The sequence below is a fragment of the Monodelphis domestica genome, chromosome 3 (assembly GCF_027887165.1).
Source record: "Monodelphis domestica isolate mMonDom1 chromosome 3, mMonDom1.pri, whole genome shotgun sequence".
Lineage (NCBI taxonomy): Eukaryota > Metazoa > Chordata > Mammalia > Didelphimorphia > Didelphidae > Monodelphis > Monodelphis domestica.
The window spans coordinates 187,760,817-187,781,379 of record NC_077229.1 but is presented as its reverse complement, the minus strand read 5'-3'; the positions used below and the strand labels follow the sequence as shown (position 1 = coordinate 187,781,379).

The following is a 20,563-nucleotide window of genomic DNA, read 5'->3' as shown; positions in this document are numbered from 1 at the left end:
TAAGTAGACCATCATGTCATCCGCAAAGAGTGATAACTTGGTCTCCTCCTTGCCTATTCTGATACCTTCAATTTCTTTATCTTCTCTAATTGCTACTGCTAGTGTTTCTAGTACAATGTCAAATAGTAGAGGTGATAATGGGCATCCTTGTTTCACTCCTGATCTTATTGGGAATGCATCTAGTTTATCCCCATTGCAGATGATATTAGCTGTTGGTTTTAGATATATACTGTTTATTATTTTTAGGAATGACCCTTCTATTCCTATGCTTTCTAGTGTTTTTAATAGGAATGGGTGTTGTATTTTATCAAAGGCTTTTTCTGCATCTATTGAGATAATCATGTGGTTCTTGCTAGTTTGCTTGTTGATGTGGTCAATTATGTGGATGGTTTTCCTAATGTTGAACCAGCCCTGCATCCCTGGTATGAATCCTACTTGATCATGGTGAATGATCCTTCTGATCACTTGCTGGAGTCTTTTTGCTAGTATCCTATTTAAAATTTTTGCATCTATATTCATTAGGGAGATTGGTCTATAGTTTTCTTTCTCTGTTTTTGACCTGCCTGGTTTTGGAATCAGTACCATGTTTGTGTAGTAAAAGGAGTTTGGTAGAACTCCCTCTTTGCTTATTATGTCAAATAGTTTGTATAGTATTGGGGTTAACTGTTCTCTGAATGTTTGATAGAATTCACAGGTGAATCCATCAGGCCCTGGGGATTTTTTCTTAGGAAGTTCTTTGATGGCTTGATGGATTTCAATTTCTGATATGGGATTATTTAAGAATTCTATTTCCTCTTCTGTTAGTCTAGGCAGTTTGTATTTTTGTATATATTCATCCATTTCTCCTAAATTGGTGTATTTATTGCCATATAATTGGGCAAAGTAATTTCTAATGATTGCCTTAATTTCCTCCTCATTGGAGGTGCTGTCCCCCTTTTCATCTTTAATGCTGTGAATTTGCTTTTCTTCCTTCCTTTTTTTAATTAGATTGACCAGTACTTTGTCTATTTTGTTTGTTTTTTCAAAGTACCAGCTTCTTGTCTTATTTATTAAATCAATAGTTCTATCACTTTCGATTTTATTAATTTCCCCCTTAATTTTTAGGATTTCTAATTTGGTTTTCTGCTGGGGGTTTTTAATTTGATCGCTTTCGAGTTTTTTCAATTGCATTTCCAATTGATTGATCTCTGCTCTCCCTTGTTTGTTAATATGAGCTTTCAGGGATATGAATTTGCCTCTGATTACCGCTTTGGCTGCATCCCAAAAGGTTTGAAAGGATGTTTCGCCGTTGTCATTTTCCTTGATGAAATTATTAATTGTTTCTATGATTTCTTCTTTAGCTAAACGGTTTTGGAGTATCATATTGTTTAATTTCCAATTGGTTTTAGATTTGGTTTTCCATGTAGCATTACTAATCATTATTTTTATTGCCTTGTGATCTGAGAAGGCTGCATTCATTATTTCTGCTTTTTTGCATTTGTGTGCTATGTTTCTGTGACCTAATGTATGGTCAATTTTTGTGAATGTGCCATGTGGTGCTGAGAAGAAGGTGTATTCCTTTTTATCCCTATTTATTTTTCTCCATATGTCTATTAATTCTAATTTTTCTAAGATTTCATTCACTTCTTTTACCTCTTTCTTATTTATTTTTTGATTTGATTTATCTAAATTTGATAATGGTTGGTTTAAGTCTCCCACTAGTATGGTTTTATTGTCTATTTCTTCCTTCAATTCTCCTAGTTTCTCCATTAGAAATTTGGGTGCTATATTATTTGGTGCATACATGTTGATTAATGATATTTCCTCATTGTCTAGAGTCCCTTTTAACAAAATATAATTACCTTCCCTATCCCTTTTGATCAGGTCTATTTTTGCATTGGCTTTATCAGATATCATGATTACCACTCCTGCCTTCTTTCTATCAGTTGAGGCCCAGAAGGTCTTACTCCATCCTTTAATTCTGACCTTGTGGGTGTCAACCCGCCTCATGTGTGTTTCTTGAAGACAACATATGGTAGGGTTTTGGATTCTAATCCATTCTGCTATTCGTCTACGTTTTATGGGTGAGTTCATCCCATTCACGTTCAAAGTTATGATTGTCATTTGTGGACTCCCTGGCATTTTGATTGCCTTCCCTAATTCTAACCTTTTCTTCTTCGGCTCTACCTTTTAGTCCAGTGATTTACTTTGAATCAGTCCCCCTTGTCCCCTCCCTTGATGTTTCCCTTTTTTAGTCCCTCCCTTTTGTTCCCTCCCCCTCCCCCCTCTCTTTCCCTCCCTTTTTGTTCTCCCTCTCCCCCTCCCCCCCTTGGTTTTCCCTTCTCCTTACCCTTGTTGGGTAAGATAGAATTCAAGATCCCAATGGATCTAGATGTTTTTCCCTCTCAGAGTTGATTTCCCTGAGATTGAGGTTTAAGTAAACCCCCCCCCCCCTCTCTTCCTCTCCTTCTTATAGGAGTTTTCTTCCCCTCCCCTTCCCCTGTGAATCTTTGTGTGAGAACCATTATTCTATTTGGTCTTTCTTTACCCCCTATTTATACATTACATTTTCCCCACATATTAGTATACATAGGTTGATATAAATGTAGTCCTTATAGAAGAGAGTTTGAGTAAAAGAAGATAACATTTTTCCCCTTTCCTTAATATTTACCTTTTCAGGTATTCCTTGCTCTTTGATTTTCGGTATCAAACTTTCCACAGAGCTCTGGTCTTTTCTTTGCAAAAAGTTGGAAGTCTTCTATTTTGTTGAATGCCCATACTTTCCCTTGGAAGTATATAGTCAGTTTTGCTGGGTAGCTGATTCTTGGTTGGAGACCCAGCTCTCTTGCCTTTCTGAAGATCATGTTCCATGCCTTACGATCATTCAGCGTAGAACTTGCAAGGTCTTGTGTGACCCTGATTGGCATTCCTTTATATCTAAATTGTCTTTTTCTTGCTTCCTGTAGGATTTTTTCTTTTGTTTGATAGCTTTGGAATTTGGCAATTACATTCCTGGGAGTTGTCTTTTGGGGGTTTAGTGTAGAAGGTGTTCTGTGAGCTCTGTCAGTGGATGTATTGCCCCCTTGTTCTAGAATCTCTGGGCAATTTTCTTTGATTATATCTTGTATCACCATGTCCAGTTTGGTGTTTATTTCTGGCTTTTCTGGGAGTCCAATTATTCTTAAATTTTCTCTTCTCCCCCTGTTTTCCAGATCTATCACCTTGTCGGTGAGATATTTTATGTTCTCTTCTAATTTCTTGGTGTTTTGGCTTTGCTTTATTAGTTCTTGCTTTAAAGCCTGGTTTTCTTTTACAGTTTGGTCAAACTGGTTTTGTAGATGCGTGAATTTCTTTTGCATCATTTCCCACTTTTCCTCCCAGAGGGCTTCCATCTTTTTGGTCCTTTCTGATTCAAATTCTTCATGGGTTTGTGGAGAGTTTCTATTTCCTTTGGGAGATTTTGGAGAATTTTCTTGTATATCTTCTTCTATCTGCTCTGTATTTTGTATTTTGGCTCCATAGAATGTGTCCAGAGTCGCCCCTTTCTTCTTATTTTTCTTGGTATTTTGGGGCTTCTGTGCTTCTGTGGAGTTTGTCATCTCTGAACGTGGAGGATTGGCTTTTCTTGTCTTTGTCTGGTGATCAGAGGCTTTAGTCCTGGGCAGATGTTGGTTCTATGAGCGTTCCCTGGGTTAAACTGAATATGCCTCACTGGAACTGGAATGGAAGGGTCGGACCACGAGGCCACACTCTCCCCCTGGCTCGATTTCCGGAAGTTGCCTTCAGAATCCCTGGCCGTGAGGCTGTTTCGTCGGCCTGCGGGGGGATGGGCTGCCGCTTCCCCAAGCTCCGAGAGCACAGACTTTCACTGAGACTTGGATAGCAGGATCCAGCCCGTGAGGCTGTCTTGCCCGCCCTGAGGGTTGCTGTTGTTTTGACCAGCTCTCTGCAGCGGAGGCCCCAGGCAGTAACTTTCACCCGGACTGGGACTTGGGTAGAAGACCCTGAGGGTTGTTGTTCCTCAGACCCTGCTCTCTGAGCCCGGCGCGGCTGCCGCTTCCGGGAGCTTTGGACTCTGCGCTCCTACCCCTGAGGTCCGAGGGATCTCGGGTTCTGGCTTCCAAGGGGAGCCGTACCTTTTGAACCGGGTCCAGGTCCAGGAGGAGGGTTCCCAGGGTCTGTGCTGTTGATCGTTTTGAATTTTGGCGCCTTAGGAGCTTCTAGTTTGAGATCGGTCGGGAAGGGTTTTCCGGAGATCTGAACTTCAGCTTTCTCTAAGCCGCCATCTTAACCGGAAACCCAGCAGTTTTTACATAGTGAGTTCTTCCTCTAATGTCTTGGATGTCTGGATTTATCAAACACTAAGTTACTAAAGTCATTAATTACTATATATTGATTTCCTAATGTATTTCATTTATACACTAATCTATTTCTTAGCCAGTACCAGATTGTCTTTATAGTGGATAACTTCTAATATTAGTTATCTCTGCTTCCCCTGTTTCTCATTATCTTGAGTAGTAAAAAATAGAATTAAAATATTTTTAAAATATGCTTAATGACTTTTTCTTTCTTTTCAGGCATGTGTGTGTGTGTGTGTATGTGTGTGTGTGTGTGTGTGTGTGTGTGTGTGTGTGTGTGTTTGGGGAGCTACTGGTGGCACCATGACCATTGTATTTACAATTAAAATCATATAGATGGAGCTTCTGGAATTTACCAGAGGAAGTGTGATATAGAGGAAAGAATGAAGAATTTGGAGGACATAGATGAGACTTTCACTTAGGTGTGACAGTGAGTTTCACTTCTCAGCTTCATTTCTTATTTTGTCAAATAGAAATGAATTCATCTGAAAGATAGCTCAAAGGATTGTTGATAAGAAAAGAACTATGCAAATGTTGAAGCCCTGTATTATAAACGTAAATTGTTAATGATGAGACAGCTGTAGCTCAGTGGTTAAGAGCACTGGGCTTGTAACCAAGAAGGCTGAAGTTAATATCTATCCTCTGATATTTCCTAGTAGTTTGACCTTGGATAAGTCACTTAACCTCTTATTGCCTGACAAAAGGATCCACTGGGTTCATTGGTGATGGAAATGACAAACTATTTCAGAATCCATCCCAAGAAAACCCCATGGAGAACTATGGTCCATGGGGTCATGAAATATCAAACATGACTTAAGGACTGAACAACAAAAGTGATGAGACAATGCACCATGATCTCCTTGAAGTCAGGAAGGCTTGTTTCTGATTACTATTTCTGATATATCCTAGGCAAACTAATTCTCATTTCTCTATGGAAGTTTTTAGGATTTTAAGTTGCAAAGAAAGTACCACCCTTGCTTGGGAGAACTTTTTCCAAATGGCAGTTTACTATATGAATGAAATACAGGTCCAGTCTCTGCTCTCTAAAATACTAATAGTAACAATAATTTGCTCTATGATTCTACATTTCTGTAAATAAAAAACTGTAAAACTCCGAAGTCTTGGATATCAAGAATTGAGAATTCAAAATATGTTAAAAATACCTAATTCTCATATTTAACTCATAAGAATTTCAGAGAGAATTCCCAACCCCCTTTAAAAACTATGTCAAGATGAAAATATTTACTTTCCTGTCATGGGACGTGTTGAAATATGTTTTTCTTATCTTTTCTTTTCCAGAGATCATTGAAGTTTTTTGGTTGTCAGTATTCTCTCTTAGAAGAAATAGTGTAGGTATCAGAGAATAGAAAGATAGTTTAATGGTCATGAAAACCTTTTCTTTCCAGAAATGAAGGAGTCATTGTTCAGCAACAGCAGCTTATTACCATTAGCCTGGACAGGCAGAGTGAACAGGTGCTCTCCCAGCTCTGTTAGATCTCTGATGTGTGTAAACATAGCAATAAGCTCACAGACAGCCACATTGTGCCTCTGACAGCTGTCTGCTCGGGCAGTGACCAAACCCAGTATCTAGAATACTGAATAACAGCCAACACTTGTCACCTGAATTGGGATGATCAAATAAGGCTGAATTTTTATTCAGTTCACCCATCCCTAACTGATTAGAGAGTATAAATGAGAGAACAGATAGAGGATGATGTGCATATTGATGGTTAAGGAGACACTGATTAGTGAATAATTGTAAATCCTCCATGGCTTTCTGCAGTAGAATTTGATGGGGCACTGTTTGAAGATTAAGGGGCACCAACCTTGTTGTAAAATTATTCAACATTAATGCCTTTTTTCAGTACATTTTCACGTCTGAAAGGACGAAATCTTAAAGTTTAGCTTCTCATTTTAAGTCCTTTGTGTATACTCTGACCTTTAAGAAGGAAGCATTTATCAAACAGTAAGATTGTGCCTGTAACACCTTTTTGGCCTGTAGCTTCTACTATAACATGCCTTTCACCTAGATTACTTTACGAGATACTTTTTCTTAAATGTCCATAGTATCCTTGGGGTGGTTAGGTGGTACAGTGGATAGAGTAGCTAGAAGATCCAAGTTCAAGTCTGGCCTCAGACACTTTCTAGCTAGGTAACAAAATATCAGCAAGCAAAAAAAAAAAAGGAAGCAAGTATAAGCAAGTCAAAGAAATTATTCAAATATCTTTAACACTTGGCCCAGAAATCTCATTATAAGACATATGTATAAAAATGAATTCAAAGGTAGTGAGGTACAACATACACTAAAATTTTTATATAAGCACTTTTTGTCATTAATAAAAGAAATAGTTATAGAGATATATTCCTGTTATGTGAGCAATGGTTAATGAATTATGACATGTGAGTAGAAAGAATAACCACCAAAGAGTGAAATTGAACTGTATATAAATATATTGACTAAAGATGTCTCAGGAGAAGAGAAAATGAAAATATTTCTCTTATATGCAGATATAGGATAGAAAGTATAAAAGTAATTACCGAATTGTCCCAGGAGAAAAGATGAGAAAATTCAGCATTCTTCTATTTTTTGCATAGTTGGAGGACTGTGGGTGTGCAGCTTTATATATGCTGCCAAACTCCATTGATATGTTGGTTAGTTATATTCTACATTTTTTTCTTTATCCTAGTTTTCCTTTTTGTGCTTCCTTAATGATATATAGGGTATATCTCTGTATAGGGAAGGTAGGAGGTATACATTTGGAAATGAAAATGATAATTAAAACAAGATATGATTAAATAGTTTCAGGACTGCTAAAATGAAATTGTGCTTTAAAAAATGAAGCAAATAAGAATAATGATTAAGGGCATTAAGAAAGTTATATAAGTAGAGCAGAAGTAAAAGAAGAATGGGTGAAGCAGTGTTCTGGCCCAGAACAATGTTGAGAGATGGCAAAGAGGACTCATCTCATTGGAGAATGAAGAGGGAGACTGAACAAGTCTCAGCAGGCCTTGATGCAATATAGTACGAGGAGCAGGGAGAAAAAAAGAATAGCTGGCTCAGTAAAAGTGGAAAGTAATACAATATAGAACAAGTAGAGATGAGAAGAAAGTAGTCCTGCATAATTCAGCTAGAACAGAAACTGGGTGAAATCTAGTGCAGGCAGCTTTGGAAGGAATTCAACCCAACACAGTCAAGCATCAGTGGGATTGGGCAGACCCTAATTCCACCAGTTGAACTAAACAACTGTAAACTTCCACATAGGAGGCCAATGAGGATGTCTTTGCATAGAGCTCAGTCTGAGAGCAAGATAGTCGAGTTGTTCCCAGGCATGGTACAAGAATGGGACAGTACTCTATCTCAGGAGCAGGGCTAAGCTTCAGCATATAGAGAAAATCAAGGGGAAAAAATAATCCTCAAATGAGAAAAAGACAGAGAAAATGCCTCAAGGCAGAAATATTTTTCAACAAGAGAGATAGCAAAAATAAAATCTTAGAAAAGGACAGCAATACAAAAATAATATAAAATTCTCAAAAGGAAATATAAAATGATGTCAAGTTGAAAAAAAAAGCTCCATAAGGATAGAAAAAAACATATAAGTAACTTAGACAAAAATTAGGAAAGAAAATTATAGAACAATCAACAGCTTAGAACAAAACTTTTTTGGAGAAAAGAGTCCTTAAAAAGGAAATATCTTAAAGAGGAAAATAATTCCCTTAGAAATGCAATACCAAACTTCCAACAAGAGAATAGACCCCTAAATATTAGAATTGGACACATGGAAAATAAAAACTTCATGAGACAACAAGAAATAAAACAAATTTAAAAGAATGAAGAAATAGAAGAAAATTGAAATATCTCACTGCAACAAACAACTGTCCTTAAAATAGGTTCAGGAGAGACACTCTAAAAATTATTGCATTGCCTAAAAGCAATGATAAAAAATGAACCTGGACACCATATTTACAGAAATTATCAGAGAAAACTGCCCTGATATTCTTGAATAAAAGGGGGAAATAGAAATTGAAAGAATCCACTGACCACTTCTGGTAGGAAATCCCAAATTAAAAAAATATTATAGCTAAATTCCAGGAATCCCAAGTCATGGAGAAAATACTACATGCAGACAGAAAAAAATTCGAATATTGCCTAACCACAAATAGGATTACAAAAGATCTAGCAGCTTCTACATTAAAGGAATATAAGGCATGGAATATGATATTCTGCAAGATAGAGAATAGAGGCCTACAACCAAAATAACCTACCCAGAGCATAATACTTCAAGAAAAGAAATAGATATTAAATGAAATAGAGGAATTCCAGACATTCCTAAATGTCTGGAATTCCTAAAAAAATGGCCAGAGAAAAGAAGAAAATTTAATCAAATTTGATACTCAAAAGAAACAGGAAAAGGTAAGCAGAAAAAAAAAATCCAGGGAATCAGTGGGGTTAAAGTAAGCACATCTTTGCATGGGAAAGTAGTAACCAGGACACTTAAGATTTCTATAGTAGAAGTGATACCTAAAGTACTTACTATACTTAAATAAATTAAATGAAACAATGGAATTAAAATGATTAAAATTACTAGTAAAAAGGTAATAACTAAGATTCTTAAATATCTATGATACTTGACGTAACTAAGATATTTAAAGTAGGAAGCTTAAGGTACTGAAGATACTTAAGAACTTTATCCCTATTAGGGTACTGAATAGGAGGATGTATAGACAGAGAGCAGGGAGTAAGTTGAATATAATGGGATATTTTTTTAATTGAGATAAGAAAGGAAAATACAGTGTGAAAAGAAAAAGGGAAAGAAAGTTGGGGGAAATTATCTCGCATGAGGAGGTATGAAAGAATGAGTAGAGTTGAAGAGAAGATGAAGGGGTGGTGGATAACACTTGAACCTTGCTCTCATCAGAATTGGCACAAAATGGGAATAATATCCATACTCAATTAGGTATAGAAATCTATCTTAATAAGAAAGTAAGAAGGGAGGGGGAAAAATAAAAAGGCAGACAAAAGGACGAGAGAACTAACAGGCGGGGCAAGCAAAACATTTGTGAATGGAGAAAGGCTGAAAAGAGAGAAAAAGATGAATAAAATGGAAAAGTAAGATGAAGGGAAAAACACAGTAATCATAATGCTGAATGTAAATTATATGAACTCACCCATAAAACATGAGGATAACTCAGTGTGTTAAAAGCCAGAATCTTACAATATTCTGACTTTAAGAAATTCATTTGAAGCAAGGAGACACGTAGAGTAAAGGTAAATGGCTAGAACAAAATCTACTATGCTTCAACTAATGTTAAAAAATATTGTAAAAGGAATGCATTAATGTCCCAACTTTGCCACATCCCCTCCAGCATTCATTACTTTCCTTCACTGTCATGTTAGCCAATCTTCTAGGTGTGAGGTGGTACTTCAGAGTTGTTTTGATTTGCATCTCTCTGATTATAAGAGGTTTAGAACACTTTTTCATGTACTTATTAATAGTTTTGATTTCTTTAACTGAAAAGTGCCTATTCATGTTCCTTGCCCATATATCAATTGGAGAATGGATTGATTTTTTTGTACAATTGATTTAGCTCTTTATAAATTTGAGTAATTAGACCTCTGTCTGAGGTTTTTGTTAAGAAGATTATTTCTCAATTTGTTACTTCCCTTCTAATTTTGGTTGCATTGGTTTTGTTTGTACAAAACCTTTTTATTTTGATGTAATCAAAATTATTTATTTTAGATTTTGTGATTTTTTTCTAACTCTTGCTTGGTTTTAAAATCTTTCCTTTCCCAAAGATCTGATGTATACTCTTCTGTGTTCACCTAATTTACTTAGATTGCCCTTCTTTATGTTCAAGTCATTCACCCATTCTGAGTTCATATTGGTGTAGGGTGTGAGATGTTGATCCAAACCTAATCTCTCCCATATTGTCTTCCAATTTTCCCCACAGATTTTATCAAATAGTGGATTTTGGTCCCCAAAACTGGGATCTTTGGGCTTATCATAGACTGTCTTGCTAAGGTCACTTATCCCAAGTCTATTCCACCTTTCCTCCTTTCTGTCTAAGCCAGTACCATATTGTTTTGATGACCATTGCTTTATAATATAGTTTAAGATCTGGTACTGCTAGGCCACCTTCCTTTGCATTTTTTTTTCATGATTTCCCTGGATATCCTTGATCTTTTGTTCTTCCAAATGAACTTTGTTAGAATTTTTTTCTAATTCCGTAAAAAAGGTTTTTGGGAGTTCAATGGGTATGGCACTAAATAAGTAAATAAGTTTGGTTAGTATGGTCATTTTTATTATGTTAGCCTGTCCTACACATGAGTAGTTAATGTTTTTCCAATTGTTTAGATCTAGTTTTATTGTGTGGAAAGTATTTTGTAGTTGTGTTCATATAGTTCCTGTGATTGCCTTGGCAGATATATCCCCAAGTATTTTATATTGTTTAGGGTGATTTTAAATGAAATTTCTCTTTCTAATTCTTGCTGCTGAGATGTGTTGGAGATATATAGAAATGCTGATGACTTATGTGGGTTTATTTTGTATCCTGCAGTTTTGCTAAAGTGGTGATTATTTCTACTAGCTTTTTGGTTGATTCTCTAGGATTCTTTAAGAAGACCATCATATCATTCGCAAAGAGTGATAGCTTGTTCTCCTCATTGCCAATTTTAATGCCTTTGATTTCTTTTTATTCTCTAATTGCTACTGCTAATGTTTCTATTACAATGTTAACTAATAGAGGTGATAATGGGCATCCTTTTTTCACTTCTGATCTCATTGGGAATGCCTCTAGTTTATCCCCATTGCAGATGTTTGCTGAGGGTTTTAGATAAATGCTGTTTGTTACTTTTTAAAAAGGACCAGAATCTATTTCTATACTTTCTAGTGTTTTCAATAGGAATGAGTGTTGTATTTTGTCAAAGGCTTTTTCTGCATCTATTGAGATAATCATGTGATTTTTGTTGATTTGCTTGTTGATATAGTCAATTATGTGAATGGTTTTCCTAATATTGAGCCATCCTTTCATTCCTGGTATAAATCCCACCTGATCATAATGAATAACCCTTCTGATGACTTGCTGGAGTTAGTATTTTTTTTGTCAGTATTTTGTTAGTATTTTATTTAAGATTTTTGCATCTATGTTCATTAAGGAGATTGGTCTGTAGTTTTCTTTCTCTATTTTTGACCTGCCTGGTTTTGGAATCAGTACCATAATTGTGTCATAAAAGGAATTTGGTAGAAGTCCCTCTGCTTATTATGTCAAATAATTTGTATAATATTGGCATTCTTTTTCTTTTAAGGTTTGATAGAATTCACTTATGAATCCAACAGGCCCCTGTGATTTTTTCTTAGGGAATTCTTTGATACCTTGTTCAATTTCTTTTTCTGATATGGGGTTATTTATTTCTATTTCTTCTTCTGTTAACCTAGGCAATTTATATTTTTGTAAATATTCACCCATATCATCTAGATTGCCATATTTTTGCCATATAATTTGGGCAAAATAGTTTTTAATAATTACTTTAATTTCCTCTTTATTGAAGGTGGGGCCTCCCTTTTAACCTATGATACTGTTAATTTGGTTTTCTTCTTTCTTTATTTTTTATTAGGTTGACCAGTACTTTGTCTATTTTGTTTGTTTTTTCAAAACACCACCTTCTAGTCTTATTTATTAGTTCAATAGTTCCTTCACTTTCAACAGGTGCAATTTCCATTTTTTTTTGGTAAGGTTTTGGTGCATTTATTTGAATTTCATCTTCTATTTCCTCTGTAGCCTGGGTTTTTCCTCTGTAAAAATTATCCAGGGTCAACCCCTTCTTGTTTTTCTTGGTGTTGGGAAGTTGTTGCTCCTGGCCTCTATTTGCCATTACTGTGGTGGTTTTTCCTTCCCTTTCCAGTGAGATGTGCAGGCTCTCTGTGTATGGAACTAAGGAGCAAGAATTTTGGCTAAGGCCAGCTCTCAAGTCTCTGCAGCTTTCCCTTTTTCCTGCCCTGCTCTGTGCTATCTCCCTGCCGGTGCCCACAGTCTGCGCTCCTCAGCCTGCAGGGGCCTCAGGTCTAGCTGCTCTCTCAGGGGTATGTCCTTGGTGGTCTCAGTAAGCTTCCAAGGACCTAGAGGTGCCCCTTATTCGCTCCAGAGGTGCCTTTCACTCACTCATTGATTCTAGAGTGAGCTGGCTCTGACTCTGGCTCTGTAGGTGTGGTGGGGAGGGAGGATCAGCCAGCATTTTGGTGGAAGATTTTTCACCTCCTTATGGTGTGGAAATGACCAAATCCCATGTACCTTCTTGTAACATTTATAGTGAAAATGTATGGGATATTGACAAACAGGGGATATTGAGGGTTTTGTACCAGAGAATGGAGGAATTGTAGGGAGAGAGGGAATATGGCTGCCAGTGAGGTAAAAGGAGATGCCACTGCTGAGAGGCTATCTTTGAAAAATGGGGTTCCCAAGGAATGGGCCACTTATGATCATCTGAGGGAATGTCTTCTCTATGGGTTGATGTTGAAGATACCCCAGAGCAGGTAAGCACCAATCTCCCTGAGAGACAAGCCTCCCCCCCAACCAAGGTCACCCAGCAGAGGTCCAATAAGGACAGTTTATAGTTGAATGGCTGTCCTGAGGTTCAGTTACCTCTATGACCCCTGAAATGATAGTCCTCTTATCTGACTGAGGTTATTTAAATAAAGATGAATTTTAATAACAAGTTTGGATTGGGAGGTATCAGGGAAGTGGGAATCAGGATTTCCCTAGATTGGTTTTGAGTCTCTCTCAGCTTTTGAGCTGAGGCCAGGCCTCACAGGCTGATGGAGGGTTTCTTTTATTCCTGTCTATGCTAATCTGTGCTAGTTTTCTTAAGTTCTAAGTCTTAGCAGTAGACAGCAAGAGGAAGAAAAATTCTTACATTCAGAGCTGGTCGGGCCTGTCTCTTTGGGCTGATTCCCCTAAAGACCAGCTTTACAGTTCAAATTGGTTCCTTTAAGTCCTTTTGTCTGATGACACAATCACAGGAATCTAGGTAGAGCACACAGTTGGGAAATTCAGGAATTGAGACACTTCTATACAGAGACAGGGAAAGAGGCTCCTTCCAGTTTGAGGGCCAGGAAGAGAGTCCTTCAGGAGACCAACTGCCACTCCCAGTTGCCCCTCTCCCCATGAACTCTCATCCTGGTCAATATCTTCTCTCTAACATTCCAACTGCTGTTTGTTCCACCTGATTGGAAGAAAGTCCAAAACTTGCTTTAGTTTTCCTTTCCACACTTCAATGCTGAGCCCTAATGTAGAGTCCCTTTGATCATATAAATTTGGATTTTTTTGGCTTTTTGAGGTAGTCTGTATTGGTAGGTGGTGAGGAGAGAATGAGTCCTATGTCTAGACTGTTAAAGACTATTGCCATGTTTACCCAGAAGTCCAACCAGTATTGATTCTAAGATGGAAGGTAAAGGTTTAAAAAAAGTAATATAAATAATGAATAATAGACAGACCCACTCTTTGGGACTGTATTGTACAACAACTTTTGGCAGAGAAATCAGAATCACTCGCCTCCTTTTGCTTCTTTTTATTTCTTTAGCAAGAATAATTATCTTCATACTGGAAAAAAAGGTCCTATAAATAAGATTAATAGGGATTGGAAATAAAGATAAATGAGAAGACAGAGAGTAATTAAGTACTCTAAATGAGTTTAAGCCACCTGGCCCAGATAAATTAAATACTGGTGTACTAAAAGAACTTATAGATAGGTAGATGAAATATGATCAATGAGCTTTAGGAATCACAGAAAATATTAGAGATGGTAGAGGAGTGGAAGAAAGCTAATATACTGTTTTTTCTAAAGACAATAAATACTTACAAACTATATGATAATTAAGGCATCTAGGTGGCATAGTGTGTAGAGTACTGGTCTTGGAATCAGGAAGACTCAGGTTTATGAGTTCAAATCTAGCCTTAGATACTTATTAGCTTACACAGATCCCTGGCAAGTCTTTTAATCTTGTGTGCCACAGATCCTCATCTGTAAAATGAGCAAGACAAGAAAATTATGAAACACTCCAGTATCTTTGCCAAGAAAAAGCAAAATAGGATCAGAGAGAGTTGGACACAAATGAAAACAATGCCCCTGCCCCCCCAAATTGGCTAATTAGCTAAAATTTGATTATAGATAAAATTTTAAGAAGAATTATTAAAATTATTATCTGCTATGAGTTATTATGATTTAATTATGAACAAATCCTAAAGCCTATAGGATCATTTGCCTGTTACAAGCCTTTCCCCACTTTAGTTCATCGTCCACTCAGCTGTCAAATTAATCTTCAAAAGCGCAGGTCTGAACATGTTTTTCCCCTATTCAATAAATTTCAGTGGCTCCATATAAGCTACTGGATTAATTTGAAAATTCTCTGGAGTTCAAAGCCTCTCTCTATTTATCTCTGCTTCCCATCTTTCCTGACTTCCTTCAAGTCTCAGCTAAATTTTGCCCTTCTAAAGAAAGTCTCTCTTGAATCTCCTTAATTCCAGTGCTTTCCCTTTGTTGATTATTTTCAATGTATCCAGTATATAGTTATCTATGATTGTCTGATTATATAAGTGTTTGCTTGTTGTTGAGCTCATTAGATAGATCATTAATTTCTTGAGAACAGGAACTGTCTTTAAAACTTTCTTTTCTCTCTAGCATTGAGCTCATTCCTTGGCACCTAGTAGACATATAATAAATGCTTATTGACTGACTGACCAAACTCATTTATTTTTTGAAAAGTATTACTACACATGTAGATAAAAGAAATTCCATAAACATATACCCAGATTTTAGTTAGATATTTAACTAAAATGATCAAAACATATCCTTTTAGAATACAAATACAGGTTAATCAGAATAGTTAGGTAATTTGATATAATCCCAAATAAGCAGTTAATGAATAATATGCTTTGCCTCAAAAAGAGAAAAAAAATAGAAAAAAATTTTTCCATTTAAAAAATATTTACAGCTCTCATTTGGAAGAAAGTCTATCTCTGTTCTGATTGGCTCCTAGAGAAAGAACTAAAAGCAATAATTAAAAATCATGGGGAGACAATTTGACTAATTATAAGGAGAGATTCCCTAAAAAAGTAGAGCTCTCTCCAAATGAAATTGGATATTTTGGAAGCTGGTAAGTTTCCTGTCATTAACTGCCTTTGAGCATAATCTGGAAAACCACATGGTTTTTGATGTTGAAGATGACATTTGACTAAACAGTCCATTCAATCCCTCTTCTCTAAGGTTCTATCATTCTAGAGTTTAATAAATGTTAAATAGAATTGCATACATGGAATCTTCCTGCCCTGACCTTAAGACCTAAGAATGTTTTATTTGATACTTGTTGCCAAGTAGTATGTGATTGAATATCTTTGAAAATGTTACCTTATGAGTCATAATTTTTCACCTGACTTCTTCTGATTCTTCTTCAGTTGTCTCTTCTGTAAGAATGGTTCAGTGGGGATAGGTAGGCAGCTCAGTGGATTGAAAATCAGACTTAGAAAAGGGAGTTCCTGGGTTCAAATTTGGACTCATATACTTCCTGGGGGTATAACTATGGGCAAGTCATTTAATGTCCATAGCCCCTACTGCTTTTCTGCTTTGGAACCAATGTACAATAATAATTCCAAGATGAAATAAAAAGGTGTTTTATTTTTTTTAAATGGTTCATTATTATTTCAATAATCATTGGATTCCAAATGTGTAGATACTGTCCTCTACATTTAAATTCCCACCGTCACAGGACAAAACCATTTCTCCCATATCAGTCAAAATCAGAAGTCTCACTGAAGAATCAAGCTGAAACTTTTTAAGTCAATATACCATTTCACAAGTGTAGGGAAATCTCTGAGTAATCTGCAAATCTCCCCCCCTCCCATGAGGATCATCAATGGTTCTGCAACTTTTAGATTTAATGAATTGCCTCTGGCACTGAGAGGTTAATTTGTCCAAGGTCACACAGCCAGTGTCCAGTATAGCATATTATTTCTCTTAATGAACTTCCTATCTTTTAATATTTTTAAGAAGAAAAAAAGGTAGGCAGTGCAACTAATAATTGTATTACTACTATAATCTCCAAAAAAAGCATAATTAACTCATATATGTTTCATAATTAGTATATGGAATTATTTTTTCTAGATGATGAGTTTTACTATGAGAATTGATGAGTATATGATATAATTGGGTCATTACTTGCACAGTATTTTTTATTGCAATTACACTTTTTCCTCAGGATCTTTTCATACAGTTTTGAAATGTTAGCTTAGAGCATGCATGCCATGCTTATTACGTTAAAAGCAGGAACAATATGGCTCATTATTCTTTTCCTTGAAGCTTGATTATGGTTAAGATTAAGGAATACTGAAATATTGTGGGGTTTTTTTTTTGTAATTTATATCAGACTTATCAACACACAAAAAGTATTGTTTGATTTCCTTTTGTTTCAAGTAACCACTAAAATTATTTTATTCAACTTGATGGTGGTGTTTAGAGTACTGAATTTTTAAGTCTGGAAGGACTGGTTTAGAATTCTTCCTCTAGCACTTACTGACTATGGGAACCTCAGCAAATTATTTATTTTTATGAAGTTGTTGTTTAGTCTTTATCAGTCATGTCCAAATCTTTGTGACCTTTCTTGGATTTTCTTGGCAAACATATTGAATTGCTTTGCCAATTCCTTCACCAGATTAATTTGCAGATGAGAAAGCTGAGGCAAACAGGGTTATGTTACTTCCCCAGGCTTACCTATCTAGTAAAATATCTGAGGTAAGATTTGAACTCAGATCTTCCTGACTCCAGGTGTGGCATTCCATCCCTGTACCACCTAGCTTCTCTAAAATTGCTTTTATGAGGATCATTCAGTTTCTTGTCACTGAAGAATTTTAATCTTCCTAGGTGGAAGAAGTTTTTAACTGTGAAAAAATAAGATACTATCTCTTCATTCATGCCTATTCAGGTTTTCTTTTCATTTTTTTTAATCATGCAATTTGACTCATATGGTTCTGTGATCTCATAAATCTCACCAAAGATAATAATTCACTAAAAGTTAGAATTGAACAAGAGGAAGCTGATAACTTCTTAAGACAATAAGAAAAAATAAACCTAAATTTAAAAATGAATAAAGAAAAAAATATGAAATATTAGAAAAGTAATTGATCTTGAAAACAGATCAAGAAGAGACAATATAAGAATTTTTAGACTATCCTAATTGAATGCTCTTTCCATCATGTAGTTTGTAAGTCATTCATGCCTCCCTATATGTGTATAAGTATCATTTATGTGCTTCAATAGGTTTGCCAGAGTAGTTCATCTAATATTCTAGAGGCCTTCCTCAATGCCTCCTACTAGCAAAAGGAGCCCTCAAATACTCCGCTTGTTATCCCTAGATCTCATTAAGCAATTAGTTTATTTTCTTTTCATCTAATAAACTTTCTTGATGAGACTCTTTGCTTTGCTTCTTACTTGCATGTCATTTGTTATATACACACATATGATGTTGCTTGCATATTGCCCACTATAAGACACTCATTTATAAATGACTCAGAGCCAAACAAAATGGTAGAATATTGGTAAAAAAAAATGGGCATTTATTCTGAATATAGTGTATATGTATATGAGAATGCTTACATACATACATGTATATGTTAATACTTTCTTCATAGCATTATTTTTGATATTTCTTTTGGTATTACTTCATTCCATTTTTCTTGTGCTTGTTTATGGATTTTTATTATTTTCTATACTATTTTTTTTCATTGAATTGAAGTTCTTTGCATTCCTTTCTACATGGGAGTTTACCATTATTTTTTCCAAATAGGGCACAATAAAAAGGTTATAAATTTCTCTACTTTACATTTCAGCTATCATTTTTTTTTCAGCCCCATGTACAGGACTCGTGGAGAACGTCACTTTGTATATAAAATGATGATTACCATGCCTGATTTAGCATCCCAATTGACGCAAGAAGATTTCAAGTCAATTAGTCAAAATATCACTGCTGAAACCTGGTCAAAAGGTAGCACAGGTAATAGCATAAAGTATGGGTGAAATATTTTTCTCAGTTTGACTTCTAGGATTTCATAATGCTTTAGCATTTCAAGCTGCTTAATGTCCAAAGAATTTTCTTCTTTTATTCATATATTAAGTTCAATTAAATGTATAAATTAGATAAAGTGAGCCATTCCTATTTTTAGCACTTGCCTCTTCTAATATGAATTTAGTGAGCAATACATAATTGGCTTCAGCTTATTTAGTGAATAAATAGGATAACTAGAGCAAGAGAGATTATTTGGCAGAGCATCAAATGCTCAGAAAGGAAGATCATCTGATCCTAATCTCAATCTATTGAATCCCTTTGTCAAGGCCAACTAATGATACTGGCTTTCTATTTTTTTCCTTGCGGGAAAAAACACATAATTCTAAATTCCCCTTGTACCAATTAATCATTTACTTCATATGAAAATAAATACTTCTCCATTTTTAGAAAATTTTACCTATTTTCATAGCTTTGTTCTAAAAATTAAATTCTTATCTGATATCTTCTCTAATTTCATCCAATGTTAAAGTTTTGCTTTCTCTGAATGCTGCTTCACCTCCTTCTTCCCCTACCTTCAATTCTACCTATAGAATCATATTCAATGCTAGAGTGGATTTTGGAGGTAATCTACACTAGTCCCTTCATTTTATAGCTGAGGAAATTGAGGACCAAAGAGATGAATTGGCATGCCTGAGTTCACACAGCTAAGAAGTAAAGGAAACAGGTTTTGAACTCATTTCCCTATTACTTCATCTCCACTGCTTTCTACACCATTACAATTTGTTCCATTAGTCCTAAGCACAAGCAGTAAATGTATAATCATAAATATTTAGGGGAAAAATAAGAAAAACAAATAAGCCAATAAAATAATATTTATATTTAAGATTATTTTGATATTAGCTTGAGTAGGTTTTAAAATAAGATGAATTATTTCTGCCATTTAATGTATATTTAGAAGGAAAAATTATTTCTATCTTTAAATGATTTCTTAGCAATTCATATAAGATTTGCAACTCTGATCTATATGTAGGGATAATACAAATGATCAAATTGCCATAGTTTAATAGATATACTTTTTGATTAAATCTATATAAATTTAATAAAATTCATTAAGCAATAAAAATCTAAATTTGGATTTCATAAGAACATGCATTCAAACATTCAAACAATATTAACTATCTTCACACAGAAGTCTCAAGGCTTATACCTGTCTAAATCGGAATATTTCCCTTGAGCTCCTCCAGATACTCTTTGCACTGGAATTATAGCTATATTAAGATCCACTTTAGTATCACAGTAGTGAATTCATTAAGTACTTAACCTTTTTCAAACTTCTTTTTCATTCATTTGAAAGCACAACAAGAAGCCTCCCTAAATATTTGTATTCCCTTCCTTTTTAAAAATCCATTTTAAAACTTCACTCACTCATCCAGGCTCCCTTCTTTAAAGAATTCCCTACTACAACTACTCATCGCTTGGTGTCTTTCAATCAATTATTGAGATAATTGCTGTCTCTAGTGCATTTCCAAACCACTGAATGTTCCTTCTTGCCCATTTTCTGGCTATAGAAACTTTTTAGATTCATCCTTTTAAAGAAACAATATATAATGAACATTCCTTTGTTTCTCAGCACCACTGTTTCAGTGTGATCAAAGTAGTTTTACTGAATTCTCTTAGAGCAGTCAAGGCATCTTGAGAAAATGGAGAAACCCAGAATCAGTGCATTAAAAGATTTCCCCAATGTCTTAAAGTCAGTAACAAGTCTGTCACTAGAACTCATTTGCATTCTAAAGAGGCAGATAGAAGGTAGGACAGCTAGAACTATGGACCTGGAATCAGCATGACCATTTCAGCCTGCTTCTTCATCTACAAAATGGTAATAATTATATCCTATACTCTGCAGGATTGGTGTGAGGCTAGAGCTCTGGACCGTGGTCAGGAGGAGGACCTGATTTCCAACCTGGCCTCAGACATTTAAGCCACATACTCCTGGGCTAGTCACTTAACTCTGACTGTTCCTCAACTATAAAGTAAGGGTGTGATAATAGCACCTAACTCCCAGGGTTGTAAGAACAAAATGAAGGAATATTTGCAACATGTTTTGCAAATTTTAAAGTGCTATATAAATGATATTATTATTATGAGAATATATGTAAAACCTTTCCATATCTTAAAATA

General features: G+C 35.5%; 1 protein-coding gene across 7 annotated transcripts in view; it reads left to right on the top strand.

Moving 5' to 3' along the window:
* Positions 1-20,563, top strand: part of CNBD1 (cyclic nucleotide binding domain containing 1) — a 634,668-nt gene that overhangs the window by 346,084 nt on the left and 268,021 nt on the right. For all 7 annotated transcript variants that reach the window (XM_007488069.3, XM_056823346.1, XM_007488074.3 and 4 more), the window contains one exon: positions 18,228-18,373. In XM_007488069.3, coding sequence (XP_007488131.1) covers positions 18,228-18,373 — 146 coding nt within the window. The remainder of the gene's footprint in view (positions 1-18,227; positions 18,374-20,563) is intronic.